The 24,059-nt window shown below is 54.3% G+C and overlaps 11 protein-coding genes and 1 pseudogene across 12 annotated transcripts, besides 1 other annotated feature; 8 read left to right on the top strand and 4 right to left on the bottom strand.

The window, feature by feature from the left end:
* Positions 1-1,677: 1,677 nt before the first annotated feature.
* NCS54_00539000 (Hypothetical protein) lies at positions 1,678-2,874 on the bottom strand (the record flags this gene model as incomplete). The annotated part of the gene is made up of 3 exons (XM_053150896.1): positions 1,678-2,010; positions 2,066-2,628; positions 2,754-2,874. 3 exons carry the CDS (start codon positions 2,872-2,874, stop codon positions 1,678-1,680), a joined length of 1,017 nt encoding a protein of 338 aa, XP_053006871.1.
* A 695-nt stretch (positions 2,875-3,569) lies between these two features.
* On the top strand, positions 3,570-3,992 carry NCS54_00538900 (Hypothetical protein; the record flags this gene model as incomplete). The annotated part of the gene is made up of 2 exons (XM_053150895.1): positions 3,570-3,879; positions 3,943-3,992. The coding sequence occupies 2 exons, from the start codon at positions 3,570-3,572 to the stop codon at positions 3,990-3,992; spliced, it is 360 nt and encodes a 119-aa protein (XP_053006870.1).
* A 489-nt stretch (positions 3,993-4,481) lies between these two features.
* NCS54_00538800 (Hypothetical protein) lies at positions 4,482-5,608 on the top strand (the record flags this gene model as incomplete). Its single annotated transcript, XM_053150894.1, has 4 exons — positions 4,482-4,484; positions 4,541-4,577; positions 4,642-5,187; positions 5,238-5,608. 4 exons carry the CDS (start codon positions 4,482-4,484, stop codon positions 5,606-5,608), a joined length of 957 nt encoding a protein of 318 aa, XP_053006869.1.
* Positions 5,609-5,951: 343 nt separating this feature from the next.
* On the top strand, positions 5,952-6,682 carry NCS54_00538700 (annotated as a pseudogene). The gene is made up of 2 exons: positions 5,952-6,464; positions 6,515-6,682.
* Positions 5,952-6,682: a sequence feature.
* A 220-nt stretch (positions 6,683-6,902) lies between these two features.
* NCS54_00538600 (Queuosine salvage protein) lies at positions 6,903-8,159 on the bottom strand (the record flags this gene model as incomplete). Its single annotated transcript, XM_053150893.1, has 4 exons — positions 6,903-7,075; positions 7,126-7,483; positions 7,536-7,690; positions 7,748-8,159. 4 exons carry the CDS (start codon positions 8,157-8,159, stop codon positions 6,903-6,905), a joined length of 1,098 nt encoding a protein of 365 aa, XP_053006868.1.
* An 812-nt stretch (positions 8,160-8,971) lies between these two features.
* On the top strand, positions 8,972-11,429 carry NCS54_00538500 (ubiquitin-activating enzyme E1-like protein; the record flags this gene model as incomplete). Its single annotated transcript, XM_053150892.1, has 7 exons — positions 8,972-9,199; positions 9,382-9,552; positions 9,611-9,972; positions 10,020-10,081; positions 10,129-10,980; positions 11,032-11,116; positions 11,165-11,429. 7 exons carry the CDS (start codon positions 8,972-8,974, stop codon positions 11,427-11,429), a joined length of 2,025 nt encoding a protein of 674 aa, XP_053006867.1.
* A 50-nt stretch (positions 11,430-11,479) lies between these two features.
* Positions 11,480-12,574, bottom strand: NCS54_00538400 (Hypothetical protein; the record flags this gene model as incomplete). Its single annotated transcript, XM_053150891.1, has 5 exons — positions 11,480-11,637; positions 11,737-11,829; positions 11,920-12,006; positions 12,061-12,226; positions 12,299-12,574. The coding sequence occupies 5 exons, from the start codon at positions 12,572-12,574 to the stop codon at positions 11,480-11,482; spliced, it is 780 nt and encodes a 259-aa protein (XP_053006866.1).
* A 1,160-nt stretch (positions 12,575-13,734) lies between these two features.
* Positions 13,735-15,713, top strand: NCS54_00538300 (Hypothetical protein; the record flags this gene model as incomplete). Its single annotated transcript, XM_053150890.1, has 4 exons — positions 13,735-13,870; positions 13,918-14,134; positions 14,319-15,580; positions 15,631-15,713. 4 exons carry the CDS (start codon positions 13,735-13,737, stop codon positions 15,711-15,713), a joined length of 1,698 nt encoding a protein of 565 aa, XP_053006865.1.
* A 574-nt stretch (positions 15,714-16,287) lies between these two features.
* Positions 16,288-17,559, top strand: NCS54_00538200 (Hypothetical protein; the record flags this gene model as incomplete). The annotated part of the gene is made up of 3 exons (XM_053150889.1): positions 16,288-16,421; positions 16,474-17,114; positions 17,165-17,559. 3 exons carry the CDS (start codon positions 16,288-16,290, stop codon positions 17,557-17,559), a joined length of 1,170 nt encoding a protein of 389 aa, XP_053006864.1.
* A 586-nt stretch (positions 17,560-18,145) lies between these two features.
* On the top strand, positions 18,146-19,714 carry NCS54_00538100 (Hypothetical protein; the record flags this gene model as incomplete). Its single annotated transcript, XM_053150888.1, has 3 exons — positions 18,146-18,308; positions 18,386-18,595; positions 18,654-19,714. The coding sequence occupies 3 exons, from the start codon at positions 18,146-18,148 to the stop codon at positions 19,712-19,714; spliced, it is 1,434 nt and encodes a 477-aa protein (XP_053006863.1).
* A 672-nt stretch (positions 19,715-20,386) lies between these two features.
* Positions 20,387-22,375, bottom strand: NCS54_00538000 (Hypothetical protein; the record flags this gene model as incomplete). The annotated part of the gene is made up of 2 exons (XM_053150887.1): positions 20,387-21,967; positions 22,016-22,375. The coding sequence occupies 2 exons, from the start codon at positions 22,373-22,375 to the stop codon at positions 20,387-20,389; spliced, it is 1,941 nt and encodes a 646-aa protein (XP_053006862.1).
* Positions 22,376-23,007: 632 nt separating this feature from the next.
* On the top strand, positions 23,008-23,893 carry NCS54_00537900 (Cytochrome b5 heme-binding domain-containing protein; the record flags this gene model as incomplete). Its single annotated transcript, XM_053150886.1, has 2 exons — positions 23,008-23,337; positions 23,387-23,893. The coding sequence occupies exons 1-2, from the start codon at positions 23,020-23,022 to the stop codon at positions 23,891-23,893; spliced, it is 825 nt and encodes a 274-aa protein (XP_053006861.1). The 5' UTR covers positions 23,008-23,019.
* Positions 23,894-24,059: the final 166 nt, after the last annotated feature.

Raw genomic sequence — 24,059 nt, 5'->3', positions numbered from 1 at the left:
GCTATCTACCTAGGTATGGTCCCCTCAGGGGCTCTATCTGGAGCTCCCTGTGGCGGCTGGGACCGAGATTCCGCTCCTACACGTTCTATTGGACACTTAATCGTGAGGCGTTTACTCTCAAAAACTTGCTCTAGCACTGGCTAATTATCTTTCACCCACGCAAATGTATCGGATAAATAAGATGCAGATTGTGCGTCTCAATATCGCTAGTATTGTTCGCATTGATGAAACTCGGACAGGTGAAACCACCTTTTTGCAGGGATCATGCAGGGCCCTTTGCGGCCGACCCTCTTTATCTTGAAGCATCCCTCTGACAGATCCGGGATCGTCAGGCTGTTGATGAGGTTTTCGGCGAATGACCGTTTGCGGTGTGTATCCCGTCTTCTAGGCTCATGTCTCTCGGTAGCATATTTGACTGGTTATTAATGCCATCGTCGGCGGGTTCCAGCCTCGTGACTCTCTTGATTTCGTGCCTGGCCACTCGCCTCCTATAAGTCCCATCTCGCGATATTGCCCATATGCCCACCATTCACAGAGCCACCATCTAGAGTCGACGAATTGTGAACGCAGAGAAACAACTACAGCCAACTTGCGATCTGAAATTTATAAGCACGAGTTCTGTGCACATTCTACCGCATTGATCCCAGTGATGTGGCTGTGGTTCATTTCTTGAGACCATACCCTATACCAAAGAGCAGGCTAGGCGAATATCACGGATGCCATCGATCCTGAACCGATTCCAGCGAAGAGGTCCACACCGGGAACGTCAATGCTGTTGGAAAGCTACAGATTATGTGTTCCATGGACATTTGTTTAGTTCTCGTCCAATGTACTGGGTCATTGGGCCCTGAGCAGTATCGATGTGCGCCACCAACACCATTAATTATCATGTACAGCCAACTTTGACGATCATCTACCTAGTCAACAGGAACCTACGAGGACTGGCTAGAAACCGACATCCGACGTCACAATCTAGGACCACTACGCATGTCATACGGGGTCTTCATCTCAAAGAGTGGCACACTTTGTCTCAGCTGGGAACCGAGCCAGCTACGCAGCACAACAGGCAGCCTGTCTGGGCCAAAGTCAAGGTAACAGGAACTGTCCTACTCCAGATAGTCGTCATTCAATCTCGACGCACTTCTCACGCCAGTCAGGACACAAGCCATCCATGTCAAAAACTCCAGTGGGAATTGATACACTACACTATGTACCTAGGCAACGAAACTAACTCTATAATAGAGCATGGGGTAACCGGTCTGATTAAAACATAAAAAAGGCCAAGATAGCTCTCCGGGGTAACACTGAACGAAAATGAAAAAAATGTCGCGTACAGCTTCGACATGGACTGAGCCGGCAGAACCACCTCCTGAGACTTAGCCATATTAGAACCGACGATTCCGTCGGCACTCAAGCATTAGCAAATGCCCCCCAAGTGTCCTGCTCTCATCCCGTGCTCGCCTGTCAACGTCATCGAAACGATGTAAAAAGGCCTTTTGTCGGTTAATCACAGTATATGTGACCGCCGTAACCCCCCGACAAAGCAACTACTTTTTGGGTTTGCTGTACATGAGGCCGTGAAATATGTCGAGAGTCGTAACAAATGCGGGCTATCTAGCTGCCCAGAGACGCCGTTGCTCCCTCGCCAACACAAGTTTAAGCACAAACGTCGTCGACCTAGTAGCCGTTCATCGTCATCCGTTGCGAGTTGCGGCTCAGCTCGCGGTCGGCGGCAGGGCTGATGGGTCGGCTGCTGGCACCACCGTGTGCGCTGCTCTCCTTCAGGGCCAGCAGTTGCTTGGCACGGAAGGTCTCGTAGTGGATCTGGGAGGTGGTCTCGATGAGGTCCTGGAGGTGGGTTCGGAGGAGGAAGTTTCGCAGGTGCACGAATTCGCAGTGAGTCTCATCCTCGACGTTGATCACACCCCATCGGTTCTGGCGGCCACGGACCTGCTGACCGTTGACAATGATCGACTTCTCGGATCCGACGACGGCGAAGGGGACGAGGTCCTGTGTCAGTTAGCAGCCGTTTACCTGGCGCGCGTCTCATTGGAGCAAGACATACCTTCATCTGGGTGTTCAGGGCGCGCTCCTCATCGTCAAACTCATCGTTGTCATAGGGGTACATCTTGAGGTTGTGGAAAGCAAACTCCTCCTTGATGCGCTCCTTGAACTCCTGACGCTCCTCAACGGTCAGGGAGTCGGCCTTGGCAATGACGGGGACGACGTTGACAACGTCCGAAAGCTTCTTCAGGACGACAATGTCGATGGGCTTTAGGGAGTGACCCGAGGGCTGAATGAAGAAGAGACAGCAGTGAATGCGGGTGTCCTGGATGTAGCGCTCTCGCTGTGCAGTGAGCTCCTTGCGCAAGTACGCGGAGTGCTGATCCTTGATGTACTTGACGATGGGATCCCAGCAGCGGTCGTTGTTGACAAGGTCGCCGTAGCCAGGGGTATCGACAATGTTGAGTCTCAATCGAACGCCGTTCTCCTCGATAACGTGAGAGACGGCCTGGATCTCGGTGGTGGAGCGGATGGGCTCATCGGGCTGGAAGCGACCCTTGGAGTCGATAAGGTGGGACGCGAAGATGGTGTTGATGAGGGTCGACTTGCCCATACCAGTCTGGCCTGCGATGCGAATAGAGGTTAGCACACGAGCATCCAGGAGAACGCGCTGCCAGATCACCGACCATGGGGTGATGGGCGGTATAGATCACGGCCGCGATTGGAGACGGTGAGGTGTCAAGACTTACCAACGCAGATGACGTTGAACTGGAAACCACGCTTCAAGAGCTTGCGCTCGATCTGGGAGGTGATGCTGTCGAAACCGACATGGCTCTGGGGGTAGATGGTGTTGGGAGGAACAGCAGCCATCTTGAACGAGGACACTTGGTCGATGAGAGTAGTGAAGGAAGCACTAAGAGTTGAAGCTTGGGGAATGTCGATGCCTATTCCAAGAAAGAAAGACTGGAGCACCGAGGCACAAGGAGGACACGAGCGCGAGCAGTTGGCACGGTCAAAGTGACGTGTGGTGATGCAGCGAAAGCTGGAAGTTTGGAGGATTAGAAGAGGCGGCGTCGGACACGATGTATGCTAGGGGGGAACTTTTCGGGCACGGCACTGGGCACTGGGCTGCTCCTGCCACCAGCAAACAAACAATTTCCGTGCTAGAAGGGAGGTGTCAGGGAGCAGGGAGGTCCAGGGACCGAAAGAAAGGGGGAAGGCGCGTTTCGAGCTTCTGATTGGTTGCATGTCGTCTGTGCGCTGGCTAGCTCATGATTGGCCCGCCGGCACTTTGGGGAAAGAAGCCCCCATCAGACTTTTGAGGCTAGGAATTCGAATCGAAGCCTTGTGCAAATTGATCATCGCGACTTTGGGTTGGGCTTAACGACGGATCGCATTGTCTTGTCACGAAACAGGCAAGCAATTGGGCATCGGGAAACTGATAAGATTACTTGGAGCCATATTCGAGGCCGCACTCCGCTCGTATACGCTCCCTGACCATCATCCTAATCGACTGTGCTCCGACATATCACCACTATCTCGAATTCCGCTTCCTCTCCGTCAAGATGGCTGCCGCTCTCCTCCCCCGACTCTCCTCCCCGAGCCTCCTGTCTAGGGTTTCATTCCGCCAATTCACACAGAAGCTCTTCCCTTCGCTGTCGATTGCGATCCCCGGCGTCTCTCTCAACCTCCCCACCATCGATGATATCTGGGAATCCGTGCTGCGGGCTGTGCCAAAGAACAAGGTCTCCCACTCGAAAAAGAGGTCCAGGCAGCTGGCTGGAAAGGCGTTGAAGGATGTGAACAGTCTTTGCAGATGTCCTGGCTGTGGCGAGATCAAGCGGACACATCGGTTATGCCAGACTTGTCTTGAGGGTATGGTTTCCTTCTCTGTCTTTGCATGAGAAGCCAAACGTGTGGTGCTAACTGTAAATGCAGAAATGAAGCGCATCTGGAGGCAGGACTACCCCAATGATCAGTCGGTCTAGTGAAAGAGGATACAGCCTATCGAGGATCTACCAATACTGTAACAAGAGTCTGTATAGTCACCACGGGATCGTGCATACCATGGGCGTTTCGGCTCGTTCGAGCTTTGTAGGAATATCAAAATAAGAAATAAGAAAGAAGAGTCAAACCTATGCCCAATCTCGTGATATATAGACATGCCCTGCCCAGCACTTTGCTTGCTCAAACATAGTCTACTTACCATGGCGCTGGTAAAAGCTCAAACCCTTTTTAGATAAGAAGTGAAATCCAATGACTAAGATTCTTACTTGAAACAACTTGGAGTGTACCAATCTGCTGTTTGATCTGTTTGGGGCTCTTTGGTTTGTCTCTTCAGCCCTGCGAAGAGGACTCTTGGATGCCCCACCAAGGCTTCGCATCCGCAGCTCACCCTCGAGTCTTGATTCATACACAACGTCATCCAACAACCCTGCGAACCACATGCTTAGCTGGGAAGGCTTCACGCGGGAGAGATGGTGAGCTTCGAGACATGTGCAAAAGTATCTCGTTCATTCACAGCTAACATTTACAGTCGAAACAATATTTGACCACGCACACCGTGGATAACGGCAAGTTTAACCTCCCCGCCGCGGGGTGAGAGGCTTGAAAGAACTGGTCACTGAGAACTCACAGCCCACCTCACGGACATTTACTCCATCGCCGCAACACCCAAGGCTGTCATATCAGCCAGTGGCTCTTCGACGCTGCATATTCACGATACTACTGATCCCTCGATTCCTCTCAAGCAGTCCATCCCTGATGCCCACAAGCTAGGGTGTCACCTTATTTGCACCTCGCGCAGCGGAAATGTTGCAGCCAGCGCTGGCTTTGGGGGCGAGCTGAAGATTTGGCAACTGAACAAGGATACCGGTGAATGGAGCCTTGATGGCGAGGTCACAGGCCCTTCAGCGAAGCCTGGCGAGATCTGGGCGTTGGCCTTGAGCGAGGACGGCGCCTATCTTGCGACGACAACCAATGATGGGCGAGTCAACGTTTGGGACATCACCGGCGAGGAGAAGACCAAGATCCGGGAGTTTGACACTGGAAGCGGTGGCTCGGGCAGCTTTGGCATGTCCGTAGACTTGAGTCGGGATGGCAAATACACTGCCAGCGGCCACCAGGACGGGTCTGTCTACATCTTCAACAACAACACAGGCAGAATCCTGTATTCGCTCTCCGGCAAGTCTTCTGCTCTTTGCTCATGGTGGTGTATTAACATGGGATACCAGGACTTGCGAAGCCCGTGCGAGCGGTTGCCTTCTCACCAGGCAGTACTCGTCTTGCCGCCGCTGGAGATGCTGGTATTATCGCACTCTACGACCTGGAGCATGGCGAACATGCTGCCAACTTGACAGGTCACACTTCATGGATCATGACCCTTGACTGGAGCGACACTGGCGAGTACCTGCTGAGTGGATCCATGGATGGCAAGGCAAAGGTATGGTCAATCGAGCGCAGGGCTTGTGTGGCCACGCACAGCGAAACGAACAAGGCATTGTGGTCGGTCAAGTGGCTACCGAAGACCACAAGGAGTGAGATGTTTTGCACAGCGGGCGCCAACAGGAGCCTGTCTTTCTACCGAGAGGCTACTGGTGGTTGATTATCGCGATACCATGAGGACTCGCTGCTTCATTGTGGGTAACAAGTTCATAAAAGACACAATCTTGTAATAGATATGAGTCCTATTGGACGACAATGAAAGCTTCGTCCAACATCATTGAAGGCTTTAGGCACGAGCAGATTCACGTGATGTCGTATCAATCTCGCGTTGCCCCGCCAATATTAAGGCTGTCTCCCCCGTCATAGCCATCCTGGCCGCTGACCTCTTGCGCCCACCATCAAAGGCACCCGATTATACACAGAATTATCATCAATTGCCCCATATTTAACATTTGTCTGCGGGTTAGATCACCCTCACTCCACCCTGACCTATCTGTCGCCAGAGTAGGACATTCCTGACTTACACCATACCTGCGACACCGGCAGCATCGAGCATCACTCGTCTACCTACACATAACAGTGCCAGCATGCCCGCAACTCGAAGATCAGCCGGCGGCGCACGCAGCCGCGGCCCTCCTGCCAAGGGCCAGTCCACCCTCACCAGCTTCTCGAACAGAGTGACAAAGAATGTGGCAAAGAGTGCCAAGAAGTCCATCATCTCGCCTTCCATCACCAAGATCGACCCCACTCAGGCCCCAAAACAGACCAAGGCCGAGGAGGTTGTTCTCGAGGAGCCTGAGCTTATAGAAGTGGATGAGGAGGAGGAGCAGCCAGAGGTTGCGCCAGAGCCAGAAAAGTCCGAGGCCGAACTGCGCGCGGAGCAGATTACGGATGCGCAAATCAAGAAGTACTGGAAGACGATCGAAGAGCAGTGGACCTCTCCCCGGTTGCATCAACAGGGTGTATCGCTAAGCGAAAGGGTCCTCCGATATTTTGATGTTAGCTCGCAATACGGAGTAAGTCGCCTTGGTTCTCTCGATGAGGCCTGACTAACAAACATTGATAGCCCTGTATCGGCACTCCTCGCATGAAGCGATGGAAGCGAGCCGAGCGTTTTGGTCTGAACCCCCCGATTGAGGTCCTTGCCGTCCTCCTAAAGGAAGAGACCAAGGGTAACAAGGTTCAAAGGGCACATATGGATGAAATTCTCAACTCCACTGCGGTGGGGAGCTGATCTGTTTTCATGTCGTTTACGGTAACGGGGGAATGAATGGGAGCATGGCGTTTAGGGGAATGTGTCATGGATTGCCGATGAGGCCTTGTCTCTTGCCTGAACTATTTTTATTCTATCATGGTGAGGAAGTCGTTGAAGAGACGAATCTATAACCCGAACTCCATTTTCCGTGACACTCCCAGGATCTAGAGGTTGATGGCCTTGCGGCCTTGTCTAGGGTCTAGTACCATATACTCCTTGTCCGATGATGGGGAATAGGTTCCTTGCCGGCAGCTTCTAATTCCTTCATGCTGTCATAGAGGAAAAAGTCTATCAGGATGGCGTTGACGTGGGCGTCTGGGTGTTGGCGTAGAATCTCTCGTCGAATCAACTCGACACACCAGATACTGCATGCTGTTATGCGTTAGTGTATGCACCTTGGCTGTGTGCTCCAGGTAACTCACCCCGGATTTGCAACTCCCAGGAGCACCCGCTCTCTATCATCTTCTTATCCGTGATGGCGGCAGCAATCGCAGGACAGCAATACAGCGCGCCCAGCGTCATGAGGATCTGAGGGATGCGGTAGTCGGCAAACATAGTGATCTTGTCAATGTCGCGGAACTCGCCGTAGGACTCGCCGTTGAAGCAGGCCCATAGATCGGCGACGAGAATCTGAGCCCGTTTCATGAGGCGAATCATCTTGCCATCCTCGAAGCGGTGCTCGTCACGGAAACAGTCAAAGTCTTGGGCCAGAAGATTGACGAGACGTGCTGCGGAACCATCGGCAGCGTAGATGAGCTCTGGAATGGAGCCACCATAATTCTTGAAAGAATGTTAGAGCTTCCGGGCGTTCTAAAGAGGGAGATAGTGGTACCTGATCAAGAACTTGACCGGCCTCTCGAAGACAGTCCAGGCGCTCCTGAAGGAGGGGGATCTCCTCTTCTGTGCACGACCTAAAGACGTGCTTGAGAGATTCAAGAGTACACTCGTCCTCGTTTTGCCAATAGAAAGGGTCCGTTATGGGGATACCTTTGAAGATGTTAGGTTAGAAACACCGACGAGTTGTCATGACAGAATGCGACTGACCTTCATCAAGAGCCCTTTGTAGCGCTGCAACCAGACTCCAGTACCCAGTCCACCTCTTGCCGCGATACTCAATTGCAAACCTCTCATCTTCAGGTAGCTCAGACCAGAAAGAAAAGTTTAGCAGATCCATGGTAAAGATAAAGTTGACGGTGCTCTCGTCCTTGGCCTTGGGATGGAGTTCATGCTCGGACCAGGTTGCAGTTGAGTAGCTCTTCTGCTGCATCTGCTGGTATATGGTCTCGGCGGCCTTCTTTGAGGCGCGCATATCGACAGCAACATCTATGCAAGAGTCGTAGACGTACTCGGCGCTCTCAAGGACGCCAGTCTCGGGCTCTTCCTCGATTGTCACCTTGCCTTGAAGGTGTTGGCGCAGGAGCTCGAGGAGCTCAGTGTCAACCTCGTCGTCGGACATGGCTCTAGAAAATAGGCAAAAATTGGAAGCCTATTCTATGAGTTTCAGTGAATGGGAAGTTCAAGTGAAGGAGTGGAGAAGAAGAGTCAAGAAGTGAATGTGGTGTAATGGAAGTTGGTAGTTGACTGAATCATCGGTCTGGACTGTCTTTGACTGAGATCCCTTTTTTTTTTCTCCGACGACGGGCAGCCACCCCACGGTCACAGTCCTAACCTACTCCTGAAAGTCAGTGAGCGACTGGGCTCTAGTTGCCAAGAGGGCGGGAGGCTGCTCTAGCTGAAACGTGGAAACGAGATGAAAACCTGCTTGCTTTGGACGCCTCTAGAAACGACCAATTGACCTGGAATTTCGTAACACACATTTCCCGTCCCCTTCCCGTTTGCTCGTCCCTGCACTGCATGTTTGCTGTCCGTCGCCGTCACCTATTTCATGGATCAAACAGTGGAGGCCTGGTCGTCGGGTCGCCGAGTCAGGCCCTGGAAGTTTGGTGGAGTGCCAGAGGTGACCAATCAAAGCGGGTCTATCCACTGTTACCGGCCCCAAGGAGCTTGGCCCCCGGCCATCAACAGTCGACGTAATTGGGCCGGCGCATCCTCTGTACCTCTTGTCTTGCAGCGTCTGGGTGCTAGAGGTGGGCTCTTTCATCTCTCAGCTCGTGCTCTCACCACTAACATCCAACCTCCAACCTCGAGCGATCGCGAATCTCGACGAAAAAAGCACACGAACCCCATCGTCCTACACCGTATGCGCAGCCCCCAGAACGTGTTGCTGCTCTCCCTCAACCCGGCCTTTGTGTCTGCTGAGCGGTGACGATGACGATGGATGCGACGAGTGCGCCTCAAGTTTCGGCTGCGGCTCCAGCTCCAGGCCCGACTTCTGCGACGCAACAACAGCAACAACCTCCGCAAACACAACCCCAACAACAACCCGCTGCCGCTTCTACGACTACCAGCGTGCCTCAAAGGCGACCACCCGTCATGTCGCGCGACAGATACAATCACCAGTCGCTCGGCGCGTCTCTGAATACCTCTGTGAAACAGGTATGCCCACCCCAGTCGATCCCGAGTTCCTGTTTCTGCGCCTTGAGCAAGTCGGGCTCTCATCGACTTTGAGCGCGCTACCACCTCCCGAATGCCATGGCTCGAAGCATTTTCGGTGCCAGCATGCGACTCGTGTTTAATTCATCTCCATCATTCTTTATCAACTAACAACGTTTGCGCAGGCTCGCGTGCTCATGGTGGGAGCTGGTGGCATCGGCTGCGAGCTACTCAAGAACCTTGTGCTTACCGGCTTCGGCGAAATTCACATCGTCGACCTTGACACCATCGACCTCTCCAACCTGAACCGGCAATTCCTCTTCCGCCACGAGCACATCAAGAAGTCCAAGGCCCTGGTGCGTCCTCCTGCCCGCGACACACGCCATGATACCGGGTCCGCTAACCGAAATGCAGGTCGCCAAAGAGGCTGCGCAACGATTCAACCCCAACGTCAAGATTGTCGCCCACCATGGAAACATCAAGGATGACGAGTTTACTGTCGCATGGTTCCGTCAATTTCGCATTGCCTTCAATGCTCTGGACAACCTTGAGGCTCGGAGACATGTGAACAAGATGTGCTTGGCTGCCGATGTCCCTCTCATTGAGAGTGGCACCACCGGTTTCAATGGCCAGGTTCAAGTCATCAAGAAGGGCGTTACTGCGTGCTACGACTGCACACCCAAGGAAGCACCCAAGTCCTTCCCCGTGTGCACCATCCGGAGCACTCCTAGTCAACCCATTCACTGCATCGTTTGGGGGAAGAGCTATCTTCTCAAGTATGTATGACAAGGTCAGATAGGAGCGTCCGCTAACGAGACGATAGCGAAATATTCGGTACCAGCGAAGATCAAGCAGCTTTTGATCACTCAACAGACGCCGATAATGGTAGGTTTAATAATTTCCAGGCCAGAACAGGCATTGACCAGAAACAGCAAAGGAGATCGAGGAGTTGAAGAAGGAGTCGGAGGCTCTCAAGAAGATCCGAGATGCTGTGGGCACTCCTGAGTTTTCCCAGATGCTGTTCGACAAGGTTTTCAACGCGGACATTGAACGACTACGCTCTGTCGAGGGTATGTGGAGCTCACGACGAGCCCCCGAGGCTCTCAAGTACGAGGCCGTCCTCGCCCAAGCTGGTGACGCCATCGCCAACAAGGACACCATTCTCAACGATGACCAGCGAATTTGGTCTCTGGAGGAAAGTCTTGTGGTTTTCAACGACAGTCTTGATCGGCTAAGCAAGCGAATCCTGGAGCTCAAGAAGAACAAGTCCCCTGAGGATTCCGACCCCATCATCACGTTCGACAAGGATGACATTGACACTCTCGACTTTGTCGCCGCAAGCGCCAACATTCGATCAACAATTTTCGGAATCGATAGGAAATCTCGGTTCGACACTAAGCAGATGGCTGGCAACATTATCCCTGCAATTGCGACAACAAATGCAATTGTCGCTGGACTTTGCGTCCTCCAATCCTTCAAGGTCTTGAAGGGAGAATATGCGCAGTCCAAGGAGGTCTTCCTGACACCATTTGCACCAGCTCGTCTGTTGGCCCCTGACAGGTCCCGAGAGCCGAACCCTGAGTGTCCAGTGTGTAGCGTGTACTTTACCAGCGTTGTCGTGGATCTTTCTCGGGCGACGCTCAAGGACATTGTCGACGACATTGTCAAGGCCAAGCTAGGCTACGAGGGCAAGGAGTTTGTTGTCAACAACGACGTGGGGACTTTGGTGGAGTGCTTCGAAGATGGTGACGACGAGAATCTTCCAAAGAAGCTGAGCGATCTTGGTATGGCAGTCAAATTCCTGTCCACTATGGAAAAGACTAACAGTAAGGCAGGTATAAAAAAGGATAGCTTCTTGACTGTGATTGACCAGGACGACGACGACACGTTTGTGAATGTGGTGATCAACATTCAAGAAGGGTAAGCCAACTCTCACATCAAGTTCCGCATGAGGCTCACATATCGCAGGACCTTTGAGGCGGACAAGAAGCCCGTCGAGGCCACGTTTACGGAGAAACCCCAAATCCCGCGAAAACCCAAGAAGGCCCAGCCCGCTGAGGCGAATGGGAACGGCGAGCTTAATGGAAAAGCCGTGTCAGTTGAACCCAAGGGCGTCAAGCGTCCGCTTGCTGAGGACAGTGGCCAGCCCTTGAAAAAGGCCAAGCTCGTCGAATCAGGGCCCGAGGTAGTGGACGTGGAAGAAACCGGCGGCGCGATCGTCATCGACGACTGATGGACCTATGATCCGAGTTGGCGATATTAGTATTCCTGGATACCGCCTTGTCACGCAGCACTTAAACCACCATCGAGGTTTAGGACGCAGTTGTTTGCAAAGGCGTTGGAAGCTAGGAAGACGGCGGCTTCGGCCACCTCCTCAGGAGCGCCCACACGACCCAACGGGGTGTCTTTGAGGAAGGCGGCCTGTAATTCTGGCTTGAGGTCTAAACGACGTGTTGTACATTAGCACTGACCTCTCTGCGATTGGCGATTTGGCGCCTGGAGGATTGGGTAGGACGGGGCGGAAAAGGAAAAAGACTTACGATCCCACATGGGACTGGCTACCCAACCGGGAAGCAGAGCGTTCACGCGGATGGAGCGAGGACCAAGCTCACGACAAAGGGCACGGGTAAAACCTGCGAGGACGCGGAGTGAGCGGTTTATTTTTTGGAATGTACAATAGTCGGGTATGCTGTGAGATAAATCAAGGGATGTGAAGCACTTACCGACGACGCCGGCCTTTGAGGCAGCGTATGCTGTGGCACCGGATCCGCCTTTTGTGGCCATGAGACTTGAGACGTTGATGATGCATCCTATGAGTGTGAGTTAAGGCCAAAGAACATGGTTGAGGCTGGGAAGTGATGTACCGTGAGGACGGATTTTGGCATGCTTGCAGACGAGCATAGTCGCCATGAGGTTCGTATCAATGATATCGCCAAGCTCCTCGTCCGAGGTCCTCTTTAGAAATGAGGTTTGGCTGATGCCAGCACAGTTGACGAGAATATCTACGGGGCCTACAGCATCATCTTGCGTCTATGTGAGCGAAAAGGGACCACATTGTTAGTGGTGGTTGGCAGGTGGGCATCTTGGCTCATGACGACTTACATGATCACGACCGCCAAACACACCCTTGATGGTGTCCCGCTTCGCTACATCAAGACGAATAAAGCGGTGCCTCAAAGGGCTGCTGCTGGCCTCACCGCCATCGCCCGGGGAGTACGGGGTAAGCAGCGGCTCGAGCCGGGGCTGGGCGTCGAGGACGGAGCGGCCGAGCAGGGAGAGGACGGCGCCGCGGGAAGCAAAGGCGGCGGCGATCCGGGAGCCGATGAGGCCGGTGGCCCCGACGACGGCGCAGTGTTTTCCGGCCAGGGGAAGAGCCATTGGAGAGGAGGAGCTCGTGATGGGGCGCGTGATGGGCGCGTGATTGGGAGTGATATGTATCGGCGACGATAGATTGGTGGGTGATGGATGGATTTGGGTGGAGGTTTGTTAGCTGGGCGGAGTGATGATTTTGCGCCACGCCCAGCTAGACGCACTTGTGCTTTACTACAGCTACAAAACATTCAACACGACGCGAAGCTTCATGTTGTTTACTTTTTGGCAATATCACTGCAGCAATAGCTCCAAAGCTGCCGTCGGTGTTCATGAGCTGGGTCCATATATGCCTCAATGCCCCAATAGGGCTGGTGGGATGTCATTGTGGCATGGTCTCGGAGCTCCATCGAAGAAACCCTCGCCAAGCTGTCGGTTCCTGGATGAACACATGTCATGACAGGTATCCTCAACGGCCCAGCAACGTAACTGCGCCTATGGGTTGTTACTTGACAGGTACGCTTTAGCAGTGCCTCTGTGCGCTAGAAAGCTTGCAAGGGCTTAATTGGTCTTTGCTCGCCCTCGGCCTCCATGATTTCAATTTCCATGGCCCAGGGGGACACCCCCATAACAGACAAGGGTTTTGTGCCCGTCAAAGTCCGTTCCCTGCTTCGGCTGTTGATGCTGAATGGAGGAAGCTGGACAAGGTGTCGTTTTGGGTTTTTGTGGGAGCGAGCGACGACAATCGCAACGGCTTTTACGGAGTGCCCTAATGAGAAGAACTGCGGCTCTTTGTTCCATACCTACCTAGGTACGGATATTATCCACAATGGCTGAGCCGTCACTGGACGCTTGAATTGTGCTGACCTCCATCCTTAATGGACCTTAATTACAGACGTCTATGTCGACCTGCCTTACCTCCATCCTTCGTCACTTCAAAAAACTCCACTCTAAACTCCCTCCGGTCGTGCTTCCACCAAGGATCCTACCATCAACTGGGCTTCCATCCACGGTAGGGCGCTTGTCCATTAAGGCCTTGTTCCCCCACGTGCTCCAGCGTCGTCCCGTCCCCTACACCCTTCCAGCTTTGGCCTGTTCTTCAATGTTTCCTCCTCCTCGAGCTCGTTCCGCGGCCCTCTTCAACCCCCCTCGCCATTGACGTCTCCCCTCCCCTCCCCTCCCCTCCCTCCCGCTTGCTCGCTCGCTCGCCTCGCCTCGACGACTGAACCATGAGCGACCCGCGACGCGATGCCCCGCCGGCGCTCGGCGCTACGGCCACCGCAACAATAACCACCACGACGAGCCCGCCTGCGACGCCCAAAGACGACGACGTTCCCGACGCCGGATTGAGGAGCCTCGATCACTGTTTGTCTGGCCAGAGACCTGAAGTGTCCTGTACTGACCCGCCCCAGACAAGCGCGCCCTGCCAAAATGGCGGTACACTCTGCGCCAGCAGGCCCTCCCCCTGATCCGCTGGGAGACGCCGTACCTCGCCTGGATGCAGGAGAAGATGCGAACTCCGGCCCTCGATAGTTACTTTGCCATCACCGCGAACCTTGGAACGCACACCTTCTTCATGATCGGATTGCCCATCTGCTTCTGGTGCGGATATGCTGCCTTTGGCAAGGGGTAGGTCATCCATCACCTCATCTCGAGTTTCCCCCCTCTGCGCTGCGCCGCACCTCGATGCGACCCCCAGTTGGTGGTGGACTTGGGTATAATTGCGACTGCGATTAGACTCTGGCCTGCCGCCCGCGATCGACGTTGTAGAGCCCGCCGTTTAACGAGCCGTGTGGCTGACAGACTTGTACAGACTCGTCCACATCCTGGCCCTCGGTGTCTTCTGGACTGGCTTCATCAAGGACTTTTACTCGCTCCCGCGCCCTCTTTCGCCGCCCCTGCATCGAATTACCATGTCTGGTTCTGCAGCTCTTGAATATGGGTTCCCCTCAACTCACAGCGCCAATGCCGTCTCGGTCGCCGTCTACGCCCTCTTGATATTGCATAGTCCCGAAAACAACCTCCCTGCTACCACGAAAATCGCTCTCGAATTCCTCGCCTACTTTTATGCAGTGTCGATTGTGTTTGGGCGCCTGTACTGTGGCATGCATGGCTTTCTCGACGTCATAGTCGGCTCCATCATGGGCGCCGGCATATCTCTGCTTGAATTCTATTACGGCCCCCCGTTGGACGAGTATATGCACTCGAGCTCCTGGGTTGCGCCTCTGGTGGCTGGCATCATTATTCTGATTCTTGTGCGCATTCACCCCGAACCTGCGGATGATTGTCCGTGTTTTGACGACAGCGTCGCCTTTGCGGGTGTCGTTATTGGTCTGGAGTTTGGTACATGGACGTATGGAAAGATTGCGCTTGATCCCTGGGAGACCCATGCGCATGGCGGAGGAACCGTGGATATTACGCACCTGGGCTGGGGAATGAATGTGGCGAGAATTGTCGTTGGCGTTCTTATCATTTTTGCATGGCGTGAGACGATGAAGCCTCTGCTGCTCAAGCTTCTGCCTCATGCGTTCCGAATCTTTGAGCAGGTCGGTATGAACATGCCTCGACGATTCTTCACCCCTGCCAGCAAGTACAAGACTGTCCCTCCCGGCGCTCGCATGGACACTCTTTTCCCGTCGCCATCAGACTTCCCGCGCATGGTCGAGAGTATCCGAAATCCCACGACTCGAGGCCGCTCGGTTTCTATCGGACCGCAGAGTGCTGCCGATGCATACGAGACGTTGGCGTATAGGGAGCGTAAGCGACGTGAGAGCGTCAGCAGCCAGCACAGTCTGAAGACCAAGTCGAGCAACCTCGAGCTTCAGAGTGTTCATGAGGACCACTCCGGCAAGGGTGTGGCATCGGGCTCTCAGCCGCCTCGCATTACCGAGTACGAGAAGCTGATGGGCAATGGCGAGGTCGTAGCATCACCTATGACTGAAGATCCGGATCCGATTGAGATTGTCGTGACGGGTTCGGATGATGGATTGGGAGAGAAGGAGGTGTTTTCGCAACTGGTCAAGCCGCGTGTGCGATACGATGTCGAGGTTGTGACAAAGCTCGTCGTCTATACAGGTGAGCCGTTTCCGAGATCTTGGCTGCTGCAAATACTAATTCTTGTCTAGGTATTGCCTGGTTTGCGGTGGCTATAATCCCCATAATGTTTGAGCTCGTTGGCTTGGGCACAAATCAACGGAGCGTGAAATGAGTGATGAGACGAGACGAGATTGGACACCGCTGTTGGCTTCTATGGCGGTGTCTGGGATATAATCTATCTAGATATTCTTCTTCTTCTTCTTCTAATGAACATATATAGGGCAGGCGATGAATGACTGGCGCTGGAACGGTCAATTGGGTATTTAGGTCAAGGGAGCACTTTCGGGGTGGTGTAGTTGTAGAGGTAGAGTTGCTATTGTATGACTGGATTACCAACTTGATGCATGTACGTCTTGGTTATGAATAGGCCGATCGAATTGCGAATGAATGATTATCTGATACTGATTGAGGAAGCTGAGTTCATTAAAAAGGGCGAGTCCATGATGAAGAGAATATGAATGGATGAGATCAAGTTGTAGGTCCTGTTCATGCAAAGAAATGGCGGCTGGTGATTGGCTGAGTAACCCTACAGGGGTTTTAATAGACGGACACGCCCAGACGCGTTCCAGCCCAGCACAGGTCGCGTCTGCAGCCACTTTCCATGACCTCAGTGCACTCAGCTAAAACACCAAAAAATCACCCCCAGCAACGGATCCGAGCGACGACGGTCAATTCACAGCATCAACATGTCGGACTTTGAGGATGAGATGGACGTTGATGTCCCTGCCCCTTCCAAGGACGTTGTCTTTTCAGCTGACACATCAAAGGGCAAGCGGAGCGCTGCCAATCTGCCTGTAGAGGCTGAGGATAGCTTGCCTTGGTGAGTCTGCAAGCTGGCTATCTTTGGACGACTCTGACTGATCGTATCTAAGGGTTGAAAAGTACCGCCCAAACACTCTCGAAGATGTCTCGGGTCATCACGACATCCTGGCCACAATCAACAAGTTTGTCGACACCAACCGCCTCCCCCACCTCCTCCTCTACGGCCCTCCAGGCACCGGCAAGACATCCACCATCCTCGCCCTTGCGCGCCGCATCTATGGCGCCGCAAACATGCGCCAGATGGTGCTTGAGCTGAACGCATCGGACGACCGTGGTATCGATGTAGTGCGCGAGCAGATCAAGACTTTTGCCAGTACCAAGCAGATCTTCTCGTTGGGGGGAGCGTCAGCCCGCGCGGGCGCTGGGTTCAAGCTCATCGTGCTAGATGAGGCCGACGCCATGACGAGTACGGCTCAGATGGCCCTGCGACGTATCATGGAAAAGTACACTGTCAACACCCGGTTCTGCATCATTGCCAACTACGCCCACAAGCTGAGCCCTGCTCTGCTGAGTCGCTGCACGCGCTTCCGCTTCAGCCCTCTCAAGGAGGCCGACATCCGGGTGCTGGTGGACAAGGTTGTGGAGGAGGAGCACGTCAAGATTGGCGGCGAGGCGGTGGATGCGCTGGTGAAGCTGAGCAAGGGCGACATGCGACGGGCATTGAACGTGCTACAAGCTTGCCATGCGTCAAGTGAGTACCACCATGGGGTTTTTCTTCTGCAGCTGCTAACACGAGGACAGGTACGCCGTTGCGACCAAAGGATGCTCCCAAGATCCCCGATAGCGAGATTAAGCGGGACAACATCACAACAGAAACAATCTACAACTGCATCGCAGCGCCACCTCCAGACGCCATCAAGGAGATCCTATCGACGCTGCTCAACACATCAGACGTAACAAGCTGTCTGACCACCATCAACTCTCTCAAGGTGTCGCTGGGTCTCGCGCTGGCTGACATCATCACCGCGCTGTCTGAAGAGCTGACAAAGCTTGAAGTAAGCCCAGAGGTGATGATCACCTGGCTGGATGGCTTGGCCGACATCGAGCATAGAGTGTCCGGTGGAAGCAGCGAGGCCATCCAGACGGGTGCTGTTGTTGGTGTTGTCCGCAGCGGAGTCGAGCTGATGAGCCGATGAGCGGGATCATAGAGAGTGCCTTGATGAGAACGGCGCAAAATGAAGAGCCAGCGGCCGACTGTGCATATCAGGACAAAGACGGATATGAAACCGAGCCTTAAAGAAATTAGAGGGGACATGAGGGCGCAAGATATCCATTTCAAGGGTGGAGTTGCTATCAAGACTGTAGAAGGAGACAGATACCAACATCTGGACTAAGGAGTCATTCAAGATAATGAGACAAAATAAAAAGGAAACAATCATGATACTATTCGTAATCAATCAACTCATCATGTCTAATCCATGTCTCTTGGGTACTAGTTAGACGCCATGACGGGCTTCTAGGTCTCTTCCATTGCATCAGCCACATATGCCGTGGCGCAAGCTATGTCGCGTTTCATCTGCACCTCCTCGTATTGCATCGGACGGAACCTAAGTCCCTGGTCCCGTAGTTCATCCCGACTTCAATCTCAGCCGTTCCATCGTCTTCTCCTTCTCTTTCCTTCTCTTTATATCGTTCGCCTGAGCATGGCGCCTCCGCGCAAACGGAAGACGACGCCGATATAGTAAAAAAAACAGCAAGGACCATACTATCCAATCTCCCCCAATGGCTTCCGTCTCGTCCACCGAGACTGGCGCAATGACGGTCGAACCGCTGTCGGAGCAGAACGTCGCCAGGATCCCTCACATCCTCCCCCATGAGCGCGTGTTCCCCATCCAGATCGGGAGCGAGCTGTTTAAGCTGTCGGGTGCTTCCCTGTCCTCTGACGGTAAGACAGAGCGCCTCTCGAGTCCTTGTGCCACCAGCGCACGCGCGCGCGCGCATACACCCGCTGACATTATGTAGCACCGTCGTACTTTTCTCAGTACTTTCTGTGCCAGCTCAAGTCGGCAGAGGAGAGGGGCGACGAAACGGGCGCAGCGATCCGGACCCTCTACATCGACCGCGATCCCGTCATCTTCCGCGACATCTCGCTGCATCTGCAGGGTTACCACGTCTCTCCGCGCGACGGCGAGCACTTTGTGCGACTCTTTTCAGATGCACAGTTCTACAGCCGTCAGTCGTGCCTCTATCCTAATCTGCCTTATCCCCTATCTGACATAGTCCCGCGCAGTGCCCAAGCTTATCTCGCAGCTCTACGAGGAGAGCATCTTTATCTGCATCGGCCATCGGGAGTTCCAGATCCCCCGCGAGATCTTCAACGACCCCGGGAACTCGCCCAACTTCTTCTCCCTCGGCTTCGCCGCCTTCTTCTCGCGCCCCGACGACCTGTTCCCTGGCCTCGACCGCGAGGGCCTCATCCGCCCGCCTTCGATCCTCCCGCCCTCGGTCCCCAAGCGCAGCGCAAAGACGTTTGCAGAGCTGCTGCACCTCTTACGCGGGTATCCGATTCATATCCGCGACGAGACGCACCGGCAAGAGTTGCTTCGCGATGCTCGATACTTTCACTTCAAGGGTCTTGAGCAGCGCCTCATCCCTCACTCTATCAGCTACAACCAGGCGCGGCGGCGCGATGAGATTGTCCTGCGTCTCGAAAATGTCCAAAAGAGCGGTATAAGCGTCTTTCTCGAAGGACCCGACCCCGTGTCTGGATGGGTGCAGTACGCCCGGCCGTACGTCGACGAGAAGCCGGCCGAGTTGGTGCTTGAGATCGGCGGTGAGATGACAAAGATTCACTTCACGGGGGGTATTCCTAGGGCCGAGTTCTTCAAGGATACAAAGGCTCGTGTCGCCAAGCTGTTCGAGGTTATCTCCACCAAGCTTAACCTGCCCCCGACAACTCAGCCCCTCGGCCTCCTTATGGCCACAGGCGGAGCTGGCTCTCAGCCAGCGACCCCTGGAAATACGCCTCTGAGCGAGGATCTTGTTCGAGTGATACTCGACTCGGACTCTGCCATTATCCTTGATGGCAAGGAGCACGTCGAAGAGCCTGCCACGGCCTCGACCGTGGACTCGCCCGCGAGCGGTATCCTATCCAACCCGCGAAAACGAAGGCGAGCCGACGGTAGTGTCGGGGAGGAGGAGTGGGTAGTAAAGACGGGTCAATGGAGACTCAAGATCCAGCCCTCAAAGAATGGAAAGAGTGGTGTCGAGTGCGTCCTTGTTGCAGCCAAGCTCGACGCCGTGAGCTCGCAGTTGGCACGCAACATGGCTAGGGGATTCCTGGGAGGTTAAGTAGGGAAAGACAGCAAGAAAGATAGAAAGAAAGAGAGGGAGGGTACATACACGGACATGATATTTATGATAGCAAGAGGCGAATGTAGAATCTGGAGTTGGGAGGTTATCTATCTTGGATACCAATACAATTACGCATCAAGACTGGCAACAACACTCGAGCAAGCACCAATATCTCACGATACACCAAGAGGCAGCAAGTTTCAACGTATACGTATCATGTCATTGCAGATACGGCAAAAAAAGAAACTAGAACGAGGCCCAACCACCGCACATTAATCGTGGCCCAAGAGACGGGCTCGAGCGTTTCATACATGGCAATCAATAATCAGTTCAGTCAATCAATCAATCAATCAATCCAGAAGGCATCAATCGAGCCAAGCCAAAACCGCTATCGCTCAATGATGCACCCATTGTCCCATGTCCAAGCGGCCTTCCGAACCATGATTCCAAACGAGATAAAACAAAAGACAATAAACGCCCCTTCGCCAAGCCTGCAAGGAGAAAGGATGATGATCGAAAAAGGAGGAAAGTTGCAGAGAAGACTCGGCAGGTCGGAAAAAAGGGAAACTTTTGTATGTGCGTGCTTGAAAGGAGAAAGGGGGTGAGGGTGAAAGGGGGCCGTGATCAAGTGCTCGTCAAGTCATGTCCATCCATACGCTCCTTCATAGCTCATCGTCCCTTGCCGGCGACCTTCCCTGTCGGGGCGCTCATGTCCCTACGGTCAACACCCTCAACCATCCGTCGACGAGGCGTCATGGTGCCTTGGGCCATGGAGCGAGCACGCCCACGACGCTCGCGGATTTTGGCGAGAGCCTGCTCGCGTGTCATGGTTGGTGTGAGAGCCGGGTTGGACAGGTCAAATGTTGTGCCGGTGCTGTTGTGGGAAGGTGTGCGAAGGCGTTCCGAGAAGGATGAGTCGTGACGGGCGTTGTCGTCGTGGACAGGCACTGTGGTTGTTGTTGTGACGGTGTAGAAGGTAGCGGAGGTATGAGGTCGAGTCTCAGGGGAGACGAGGGTGTCAACCGTGTCGGGCATGGTTGGCACAGAGGGGATAGGGGCCGTGTGGGCCTCATTGTGAGGAGCGTTAAGAAGGGAGAGAAGAGAGGTGCGCTCTTGGGCGAGCATGGCAAAGGCTGGAGGATCAACCGAGGGAGTTCGGGCATATCTCCGGCGGTCCTCTTCCTCCTCTTCAGGGGTAGGGGGGCCCAGCTCGGTGACATCCTCGACAATCGTCTCAGTTCCAACCTCAGCCTCAGACTGGATCTCTTGTTGAGCAGCCTCAGCTTCAGCCTCCATCCTGCGCTGTGCCTCAAAGGCCTCGGCCTCCTGCTCAGACACTGTTCGGAAGATGCCCTCCTTGGGACAGAAGATGGTGCTACGACGAGGCTCCTTCTTGGACTTGGGCTTCGCAAGCTCAGGAGTTAGCTGTGTTTGCTGCTGATGTTGCTCCCCCTCTTCCTCTGGCTGGACCTCACCCTTAGCCTCAACCTCGACCTGGACCTCAGGCTCCTGGATGCGAGGTGGAGTTTGGGAACGCTGGACAGCCTCTGGCACGTCATTGTCAAGCTTGGGAAGCTTGTCATTCGGTCCCTCTAGGCCGAAAGAGCTTCGGCGCTTTTGACGAGGAGCCTCGGTGGTGGTATGGCGGTCGGACTTGGCGCAGGCGCAGCAGCGGAGGTGGCATTCGGCCTGGAGGAACTCGATCATTTCGTGGGCGCGCTCGGCTCGTTGTCGCTCCCATTGCAGCTGGATGGTCAGATCCTCGATCTCGGCTTCACTTGCTGCCGAGGAGACAATGTCCATGGTGGACAGTGACACGCGTGGGCCCCTAGACTCGCGGGTCTTCTTTGGTGAATCAAACTCATCGTCAGCGCCGCTGGAAGGTGGTAGAGGGATGCGGCCCTCAGCGGCGATGCGGGCCACCTCCTCGTTCTTAGCCGCTGTCTTGTAAGCGTCTCGCTCTTGTTCCACCACCTTGATACGCTCAAGGGCTTGGTCGAGCTGTTCTTGAACGCCGACGATCTGATAGCGTGCTTCGAACGCCTCCTGCTCCCGCACCTTGCTCCTCTCCTTCTCGCGCTTGAGGTTCTCGTCTATCATCTTTGCTGATGTGCGTGATGACTTGAGCTCCTCTTGCAGCTTGACGATTGACGATTGGGTCTTGAATGTCTCTTTTCTCGCGCGTCGGATCTCCTTCTCCCATAGGGCTTGTGTGTGTGCGTGTGTCTCCTTGGCGCGGCCATAGTTTTCCTGACGAGCTGGTTAGTACACGACGTGCCTGGAAGGGAGAGTACATACCATGAGGGTCTCGAGACGCTCTCCAACCTTCTTCTCACGCTCCTTACCCTCCTCGACGGCTTTTCTTAGGGCCTTGTTCTCTTCTCTGTACCTCCTCAACTCAGACTCGGCCTCTTCACGGCCGACCATGGCCCGCTTGAGGGCGGCGTCGGCAGTCTTGCGCTCCAGCTGCTTGGACTGCATGGAGACGCTGAGGTTGTTGAATTGGCTGATCTTGTCGTGCACGGAACTATCGCGCGATCCGCCACGCAAGTGTGAGAAGATGGACTCTCGCTCCCTCTGCTGGTTCACGCGCTCAGCGGTGGCGGCCTGGAGGGGACCGCCCGGAGAACCCATCGGGCTCAGGTTTGGATGTTCCATTGCGAAGTGAGGTGAAGTGATCGATCGGCTTGTGTCTCGAAGGGAGGGAGTATTGTCTGTGGTTGCAGTCGAATGCTGGCGTTGCAACTTAGTTTGTTAGTTTTGTTATGGAGCGTCTTTTGGTTTTGGTGTGTGGTGGTAGTTGCATCATGAGTGTTTACGTTTACATGCCCGCTGCTGGGGCACGACTAATGAGGCCATGCCCTGGTTGCCGTGGTGATGTCTAGCGCGGCGGGGACCTGGACCTGACTGGATGGGAGGGGACCTACCTCTTTCAGAGGCGTGGGCATAACTTCCAGGGCTCCAATCAGGGCCTTACAGCGCTGCTGACCCCGCGGCTCAGGGGTGTGTGCAGATTGACAGGCCCTGAACGGGCCCTGGACTCCACTGGCAGAATCACGATAGAGCTTCTGGTGAGATTCCCATGGATCTGATGATGGAATCCATGCAAATGGACAAGTAAAAGCTCCGACGCCGAGTACGAGGCCGAAGCGCGACGAAACAGCACCATCAGACACGCCACCTTGAGATTTGAATCACCCCTTTTGTCACTTGGACAGTTTGAATAAGTTGTCCTCGATTCCTCCTTTCTTTCCCGTCGCAACTTTTTGTTCTCTACACCACATTCGTTGCAACTTGTCAAGATGGAAGAAGAGTCGACTTTGCGCCACCGAAAGCCTCACCACGAGGAGCCCAAGCCTGAGCAAGACCAGGAGGAGACGTCCGAGTCTGAGTCTGAGAACGAGGAGGGCAAGACCAGATCTTCCAAAGAGATTGATGAGGAAGACCCTTGGGATGGCTACACTCCCTACGTCGACGTCCTCCGCGTCATAACCTTCTTGCTGCTCGCATCATGCGGCCTCAGCTACGTCATCAGCGGAGGCAAGAGCTGGTTCTGGGGCATGAAGAACAAGCCCGACTACTTGACTGTCAAGTATTACAAGGAGCTTATCACCGGACCAGTTGAGTTGTCTCTTCCAGCTGTCATTCCTCTGCTAACACCTACCACAGCCGCCGCCCATTTACCTGACCCTTGACGAACTCAAGCTCTACGACGGAACCGACCCCGATAGACCCCTCCTCCTCGCCATCAACGGCACCATCTACGACGTCTCCAACGGCCGCCGCATGTACGGACCCGGCGGTTCATACCACTACTTTGCCGCCACCGACGCTGCTCGCGGTTTCGTCACGGGCTGCTTCGCCGAGGACCGCACCGCCGACCTACGCGGCATGGAGGAGGCCTTCCTACCCCTCGATGACCCTGAGACGGACGCCCACTGGACCCCTGAGGAGCTCGCCGCCCTCAAGGAAAAGGAGCTGGCCGAGGCCAAGGAACACGCCCACAAGGCCCTGCTCCACTGGGTCAACTTCTTTGCCAATAGCAAGAAGTACTCCAAGTACGGCTACGTCCGCAGAGAGGACGACTGGCTCGAGAAGGAAGAGCCCAAGGTTCTATGCGACCAGGTGCAGGCCACCAGGAAGAAGAGAAAGATTCCCGGCAAGGAGGAGGATTAGTTGCTTGTGTGATTAGAGCTGTTGCGTGTCTTTGCTTTGGATTAGCCCCCATAGTTGACCTGTCTTCGTATATCAAAATTCAAGTGAATATGAACACATCATGACCAAGAAGAGAGAATGATTTTGAAAACTCGGTTTCAAGAGGATCTAAATAATACATTGTCCC

The sequence above is a fragment of the Fusarium falciforme genome, chromosome 4 (assembly GCF_026873545.1).
Source record: "Fusarium falciforme chromosome 4, complete sequence".
Classification (NCBI taxonomy): Eukaryota; Fungi; Ascomycota; class Sordariomycetes; order Hypocreales; family Nectriaceae; genus Fusarium; species Fusarium falciforme.
Note: the sequence above shows the minus strand (reverse complement) of the source record. Positions and strands in the feature narration are given on the sequence as shown.